This window comes from Felis catus, chromosome B2 (assembly GCF_018350175.1).
Source record: "Felis catus isolate Fca126 chromosome B2, F.catus_Fca126_mat1.0, whole genome shotgun sequence".
NCBI classification, from domain to species: domain Eukaryota; kingdom Metazoa; phylum Chordata; class Mammalia; order Carnivora; family Felidae; genus Felis; species Felis catus.
Genome location: NC_058372.1, coordinates 130,204,181 through 130,212,677, shown reverse-complemented (window position 1 = coordinate 130,212,677; position 8,497 = coordinate 130,204,181). Strand labels below are relative to the sequence as shown.

At 40.6% G+C, this 8,497-nt stretch overlaps 1 protein-coding gene across 8 annotated transcripts in view; it reads right to left on the bottom strand.

Annotated features, from left to right (window-relative positions):
* Positions 1 to 3,018: 3,018 nt before the first annotated feature.
* The window catches only part of UTRN (utrophin), a 491,097-nt gene continuing 485,618 nt past the window's right edge, over positions 3,019 to 8,497 (bottom strand). For all 8 annotated transcript variants that reach the window (XM_045058165.1, XM_045058163.1, XM_045058164.1 and 5 more), the window contains 2 exons: positions 7,477 to 7,499; positions 3,019 to 5,099 (listed from right to left, as the gene is read on the bottom strand). In XM_045058165.1, coding sequence (XP_044914100.1) covers positions 5,091 to 5,099; positions 7,477 to 7,499 — 32 coding nt within the window. In that variant the 3' untranslated portion in view covers positions 3,019 to 5,090. The remainder of the gene's footprint in view (positions 5,100 to 7,476; positions 7,500 to 8,497) is intronic.

The window sequence follows — 8,497 nt, the reverse complement described above, 5'->3', positions numbered from 1 at the left end:
AGAGCATGATGCCGGGCTCCAACTCACAAACTGTGAGATCATGACCTGAGCCGAAGTTGGACACTTAACCAACTGAGCCACCCAGGCGCCCCTGGGGGTGTGGGGGTGGTGGTTGCGGGAAGCTTTTGAAAGTGTAACTGTAGACATCCCCACTGGAATGTGTGGCTGTCCACAATTTGCCAAGCAATCAACATGGCTCGTGAAATTCATAGGGTAGAATGAATCAGACTGTTCTCAATTTTGATAGGCTCACTTGGGTCAGATTTACACTAGAATGACTCCATTCTTTCCAACAGTTTTATAATGTCATTTTATTTTATGTAAATTTAAAAAATAATTGAAGTAAAAATTTAAAAATCAGTATTCTAATATTTTTGAAAAGTGGCCTAAAAAAAAGTAATATCAGGAACTAATTGTAATTACATCCCATAGCAGGCTGGGAACTCATCTCATTTAATTATGAATTCAACATTTGTGCTCCCTGGAAGAGAACAGAGCTAGGCTGAGGGAAACTGTCAATTAATTTTCCCTAATTACCCACATATAAAATTCAAAAGAGTCCCCAAAAAATAAGCTGTAAGAGAATATCTGAAGCCGAACATACACTGCAAATATTCTAAAATATGAAACTATGTCACCACTTGGAATGTCTTCAAAATTAGACATTAGGGCCAGGTCGGTTAAGTTTATAGAAAGTGCAAATAAACTATGTTTCTAAACAAATGCTTTGGCAGGGGCACAATAGGGCATGTGCCCTACTCATTTGGACAAAGTGAAGAACCTTCTATGTGTTGTGTGTTCTTCCATCTAAAAATTAACAGTTCAGCTTGAACAAACCTTTTGAGCAGTTTAAAACAATATCCCTTTTATTCCATTTTTCATCTAGGTTTTTTCTGTTTTCTTTCTTTTTCCTCCTAAATTTAGTTTCAGTCCTGAGGTCTCCTCCCATAGAAGGTTGGGCAGAGATATGCTAAGTTTTCCTACACGTGTTTCTTTCTGAAATTGAATTGGTAGCCTGGGGAGGAGGGAATAATCTTCTTGACCTTTGTTTTATGATGCCTTGTATTCACCTGGGTGACTCAATTGGTTATGCCTCCGACTTCGGCTCAGGTCATGATCTCTCTTGAGTTTGAGCTCCACACAGGGCTCTGTGCTGACAGCTCAGGGCCTGGACCTGCTTTGGATTCTGTGCCTCCCTCTCTCTCTTCCTCTCCCCAGTTCATACACATGCTTTCTTTCAAAAATGAAGATAATAATAAAAAAAAAAGAATGCCTTGTATAGAGTCCACTCGTTTCCCATTCCATTGAGACAGTGGACATGATGCCCAAGGAAATGGACACTGTAATATTTTGGCCTATGTCCCCTGCTTTATCTACCTCGAAGCTCATACAGTGAAATCTGATGGCCCCTCTATAGTCACACCCTCAGTAACTCTGCAATTGCTCTTATTAAAGAACTGGGATCTAGTCTCCATACCTAGCCTTGCAATTTGCTTTCACCACCAGAATTTAGTACAAGTGGTGGTGTGCCAGTTCTCAGCAAAGCCCTCCATTTGCACACCCATATTTGGGTCAGTGTATGAGAATATACCCAGTTAGCTCAGTAGTGGGTGAAAGAAGCCGGCTGGGTTGCTGCAACAATCCAGACTGGCCACCCGATGCCACTCAACAACCAGTCAACCCCAGACATATGGGCAAGAGAAGTCCTCCCCCATCAGCTGAATCTCACATCCCAGGGGCTAAAGCCATGCTTGTTATTGAGATTTTATGGCTGCCGCACCGATTAGCGTGCCAACAGATAACTAATACCCCAGGGAGTGGACATAACACAAGTGAGACTGGCTCTTGACCTCCATCAAGGGCTCACTCCTATCACTTAATTAACCTCACAAAAACACTAGCTAATATCATATGGAATGAAGTATTTGGATCTTATCTAGAGTGCTGGGTAGTGTGGTGTTAGTGGTGTTTTACTGTGTTTGCATTAAAGTTTCAACTAATGAATTTAGAAACGCCACCGAAATAGTTGGTTGACTGAAACAGTGGAATGGGGGGCGGCAGGGAGAAAACCAAGGGCAAACTACATTCTTTAAAAATGTACATGGGGCACATAGGTGGCTCAGTCAGTTAAGCGTCTGACTCCTGGTTTTGACTCAGGTCATGACCTCATGGTTCATGAGTTTGAGCCTCACATCAGGCTTTGTGCTGTCAGTGCAAAGCCTGCTTGGGATTCCCTCCCTCCCTCTCAAAATAAATAAATAAGCTTAAAAAAATGTACATATAATCTCAAGGATAGACAGAAATAACAAGCTAAAGGCTTAGTGTAAAAACAATACTTTGTTTTGTGTTCCCACTTCCCTTTCCAATTACCTACTCAACAGGTTACTAGAACTTAACAATTGTTTCCTTAGGAATGCTTAATGTGACTATTACTTTGGGGTAAACAGGATGCTTACAATGCATGTTCCTTAGAATGTATCTGTTTTATTCTAACAAATTACATGTTTGGGGATTTTTCTATTTCATAGGTAGCCTTTACTTTTAGAATCAAGTAATACAATTCTCAACACTATTTCCCACAGGATGGCTTCAGGAATGGATTAAACTTACTACCAGAATGGTTAAAACCCAGTGCACATATAAAAAGCACATTATTTAAGGGCATGAGGCTAAGTGGATTTGGAAGAGAAATCAAGTAAATACAATAGCATCCAAGTTATTAAAACAAAAGCCTGATAGGCTTCATGTGTATGTTTTTAACACCCAACATCATTTTTCCCTATCTATAAGCTTTCTATCTGTAAAGGAAACTGAGAATTATATAAATAATAGAGAAGAGAGGGACACACAGAAAGACAGTAGAACAAGAGGAAGAATGCATTCGTTGTGTAGGAGAGAAAACAGAAGAAAATAATAGCTTTATCATTATACAGGCTCTTTTCGTATTTTATTTTCATAAATGTACACTCAGAGCTCAGAGTCTCTCAATGAACACAGCTGAAGAATATCAAAGTCATCTTGTGTTAAAATTACTTTTATTCAGGATGAAAAATACAACATGTAACCAGATTAGATGATAGTCTATGATTAGCTCTTTACCACATATTTCAAAAGAACTACATACTTATTTCCCCTTGTTGTTACTGTGATATATATATATTTTTATTTATTATTACTTAGAAGGTTACAATGTAGTGTTTTATGTAGCTTTTCCTTAATAGCAGATAGAAGACATGTTGCACACAATTACAAGCAGAAAAAAATTAATACGTAACTTTTCAAAGTAAGAACAAGGAAGACACCAAATCTACAACTTGTCGTTCAGAGTTCAGGGAAAGTTTTTTTCTTTAAATAGGTGCTTTTCTTGGGTTTGATGTGGCCTGATAAAAGCTCTAGATTTTGCAGACTGCAGCGGCATAAAGCTATTTCCAACACAATGGATGAAGATGCATCTGAGGTAGAAAGGTGGTCATGGCTTTCCTCTTATATAAAACAATTTTCTTCTCAAAATATCTATGCTGCAAATAGACACCCTTGCCCCCCAACCCACCCAACCTATTCTAAAAGAATAGCAATTTCTAACTTTAAGCCTCCTTCTGGCCAAATCCCAGTTCAAGAGAACCCAAAGTTAAAATGTCCTGATGTTTTAAATGCACATATGCTTGAATCAAAACACGTGATTTTCTCTTTCTTTCTTTCTTTCTTTCTTTCTTTCTTTCTTTCTTTCTTTCTTTCTTTCTTTCTTTCTTTCTTTCTTTCTTTTTTGGTTTCTCTACATTTGGTAATTACATAACACGTTTCAACTGAATCAGTTAAATGTTAAATCAGAAGCCAAACCAAATACCTAACAGCATTGACTCAAAGGCAGGGGTACCGCCATCTAGGCATAATTTTATTCCTCTATGGAAGCAGTGACACGGGCTTTTGATAAACATCCTTTCCAAATATACTGATCAAATGAAAAGTAATAAAAGATGTAATCATTCATCCAAAAGGTAAAATGAAACAGGCATTGAATTTGTCTGCTGTCAGGAAGAAAAGAACTGGGAGTTTCAAGAATTACAAATGGCTTGAGTATACATAAACAAAATAAAATTCTCTTCAAAGGGAATTCGAGACAAAGATGTGTTCTGGTAGCACGATTAAGTAAAGGTCTGTTGTGTATTTAATGATGAAAATCAAGACTTAGCAACTAAGGAAATGTTATCCCATGTTCTCTTTCTGTGTCCAAATGAGAATATACTTAAATGAGCAACCTTTGGTAAAAATGATCTTTGAGATTATTATAATGCTGTTCTAAGTCTCCTCTATCATATATACTGGGACATGAAATAAATAAAGAAATCAAGATCTACTTATTACATGGAGCGGGGAAATAAAATGCTGGAAACAAATCCCAGTAGGAATGCCAGTTAGGCCCACAGGACTTTTACTGTGGTTTTCCAAGTGGTCACTAAGTATGATGTCAAATAAAGTTAAGTGGTATGTAAGAGATGTAGCCCAGTTCATATACATAAATATTTAATTGAAATATATGACTTATTAATTTGGCCAAATCATGGAAATGAATACAGGAAATCTACGTGGTCATGTGGCTGGTGAATTATAAATAACCAAAACATAATGGTAAAAGAGCGGAAGAAATAAACGAAGTTATTGTACAAGGTTAATATAAAGGAATGTAAAAATGTAACACTGTTTTCTAATTCTTATGCAATTTTTGTTATGGTTAATAACAAGAAGGTATCATATTAGAAAGCCCCCACCCACTTTCCCAATGCTGTGTACAGTATACAAATCAGTGACAAATGTAATACCATTTCCAAATACCACTCTGTTCATTAATTTACAGTTGCATAGAAAGGGAAGAACAAAAAAAAAAACCAATAATATATGATTATTATAAAAACAAAATATCCTTTCTCTTTGGATAGTCAGTGTTTTACTCCTTCAGTAGAACACACAGTCAGCGCTCAACAGCATGTTTCAAGGAGCCATGGAGCTTCTGATTAAATGGAACTCGGAATTGGCATTTGCTGAAAAGGGCAACACTGTTAAGTCAGGAAATGTTGACTGGCTAGATGAATACTTCACATTGCCTGTGGGAAGGGAAACAGTGCTGTCAGAACAACATTTACACAGAACATTACAGGTAGCAGAGACCTGTCAACTCTTCTGAGAAATAAAAGTACTTCTTTCACAACTATTCACAGCCCCTTTGGCTGTGTTCAAAGGGGACCCTTTACTTCCATGTAACTTTTGCTCCCTGGGATGAGGTCTTTCTCTTTCATCCCGAAGGCATCTAGTCTGCTTTTTATCATTGCAGCCAGTGTAGAGGAAGTTTGGAAGACTTTTCTCTTGCCCAGGCTGGAAACCAAGTGAAAATAGAGAGCACTCGGCTTTTTCTTGCTGGAGGTACCAGAGATGAGTGAATTAAGCTGGTGCAAGCACTCCATCTCTCCCTGGGGGACTGTGGGAGGTCTGTGGCTGAGGGGGGATCCTCGACAATTCCAATCGGTCTCCGACCCACGCTGGGGTCCAGACAAGAGGCACGAAAGACATGAATCACAGTTTAAGGGTGTGCAGTGGTGCCAGTTAATGGACCAGGGCCAGTACACGTAGGCAAGAGAGGATATACATCCAGCTCACACTCAAGGGAGTGGCATCAATGTTTTGAAGGGAAGGTCATACAGTTGGATCCATCATCATTAAAACCCATGCCCGTCAATTCTTTTCTGAACGCATCAATATCTGGATCTCCCCTGAAGACACAGGTTCCTCCACAACTGTCTCGCATATGATTGTTTTCTATCTCCCACACTCTTCATGTATTGGATACGTCCTTTCTAGGTCCACGTTGTGTTTTTTCAGGCCCTTTTCTCTCTCTCTCTCCACCCAACTTTGAATCCCATGCCATTAGACTATACCACCCACTCTGTAGTCATCTTCTGACCCCTTGGGTCATGTTCCCTTACTTCTTGAAGAATGGCTCACTGTCATCGTGTTAAAACTATGTTTAAATCCTAGTGATTTCACTGCCCACATAGATGATTCTTCCAAAACTCTGGCCTCTCAGTTCCTTGAACTCCTCTCCTCCAGAGAATGTGTCCTCCACCCTTGTCAGTCACTCAAAGTTCCAAATGGACCATCACCAATACCTCACCCCCTCCAACACTTCCGATCTCAATCATCCTGCCTCTGACAACCACCTTACTTTCCCACTTACTTCCATTAGGACCCCAACTCCATCCACCCTTTGCTACCACAATCCATTGCTCCCCCCCCCTTTTTTTTTCTGTCTCCTGCACCTAACATATCATCACTTCTTTCCCTACAAGCTTCGATACCTTGTTCAATCATCATCATACCTTTGCCTCTTCCCTTGAATTGTTGTACTCTCTTGGCCAAACCAAAACTTCAACTCTGGTTAAATGCAACACTCAGCCCGACTCTGGTGCCTGTGCTTATGAACCTGAACGTGGCGGCCAGGAGACAACACACAGCCTTTGCAGGCCGGCCGTTCACAAGGAGGCACCGTAAGTCATGTTCAACGTTGCCTTGCAGTCACACTATTTCCCTGTCTGTTATTTCCCGATCTCCAAGCAGCTATGGCACATCCTCCAGTCTCTCCTCACACCTCTGACACCTCCTCCTGTCCTCACTCTCTGCTGAAGTCCTGGCTTCTGATTCACTAAGACAACACAAGCAATCGGAAGATGATTCTTCATGGAGGTGAAGTCCTTCCATCTCCTGACCTCTCACATCACACCTGCTAATTGGCTTGAGATCTCCTTTTCTTCCCTCCAGGTCCTAAAGAGCAACTGTCTGTGCTTCTCCTTAAGACCCCAGCCCCTCTTGCCATCAAGATAATAACACAGTCAGAATATTAAAGATTAATAAACAAGTTCATGAAAGAACATGTTCTCCAAAGATTTACTATGGTCTTGTGGCTCATTAGTACTAAAAGCACCTGATAAGGAAAACACTGAAAGGTATAAAGCCAAAGCTGCCAACATTTCTCAGCAAATTTTCCCCTCCCTAACCTCAGCAAATTTTTAAATGAAGAATCAAAATGTTTTCCCTCTCAAAGTAACAAAACCACATTGTGTACCGTTGCAGTCACTGCTTTAAGTTAATGTTCTGTGATAGCGACCGTAAGTACATATCTGGGAGAACAGTTGTCAGCCAAATCCACCCAGGGTAACTTTGCATAGTGTATTTGCGGCCCTTAAAAAGCTGTTAGAACACAAAGGATCAGGCACTTGGTATTTTGGGCATCTGGAAGAACTGGCTTGGGAAGGGTTCCCTCTCCCCAGACTGACAAACTGTTGTACAGAATTAACTAACATTTAAAAGTCAAGCAAGTTTACTAAATTACATGGGGAATAAAATCTGCACTCAAATCAAAAGCAGCTAATCTGCTTACTCCCCGTTGCAATCGACAACACCTGAGCCAATCAACCCATTAACGCTTACCTGTGGTTTGCTGGGGAGATTGGCTGAAAGAGAAAACAAAAGAAGTCAATTGAAGGCGCTAGGGTTGCTTTGCTGGTTCCCCCTCTCAGGCAAGAAAAAGTGTGGAGTGTATGGCTCCCAGCTGTTAAATGGGTGCTAATAAGAAAATAAGAAACAAGTTTTGGTTCCTTCCTTCCTTCCTCCCTTCCACTTACTCTCTCTCTCTCTCTTTCTTTGTTTCTGGCTAGATGCTTTAACAAAGACTAGTTTCTTTTCCCTAGTTTCTCATATCCTATGTCCTAGAAGATATAAAAATTCTACCAAAATATGCAAAACATATGCTGGCTCTCTCAGATAAGTCCATACCGAAGCATTCAGCAAATAACTTGTTTTGAAAAAAAATTCAAAATTTCCTCTTGAAATCATGCCATGTATTTGATTTATGTATCGGAACAGAGCAAGTGTGCATATTTTGCTAACTAGTACAAATTCTGACCAGCAGGTGATTCGGGAAGTGAAGGGGCACGAGTGTTCAGTTTCTGCCCCCTTTGGCTCACGCTCGCCCCAGGGGTGTAGGAAGCTGGTGGCAATGTGCTTGCCTCAAAGGGCTGGCCAAATTCCCACAGTCTTTAGATACTTGGGCTAATCACTGTGCCTTGTTGGGGCCCAGCTGAGAGCACTGGAGAAGTCATGTTATATGGGGTCTGATTCGCCCTTGCTGCTGAGCAGCTCGAATTCCTTCCTGGTTACAAAAGTGTGGATGCCCCAGGGGACATTGTGAGGGCGGACACGGGCAGGCGGGTCAGAGGATATTCTGCACCCCCGTTGATGGGGACAACTGGTCAAATAAGAACCGTCCCTCATCATCTAGCATGTTGCATTCCTTCCATCTCTCATCTTTTTGTGCTGAAGGGGGAAAAAAAAAACATCCACGACCACATAGTGGGGGCTTTGTGAGAAAATCAGAGTGAACGAGAAGGGCAACTTTATGATGCCTGGAGGGAACGAATTAGGCTAAAATCCAGCCAGCCTAGTCCTGCCA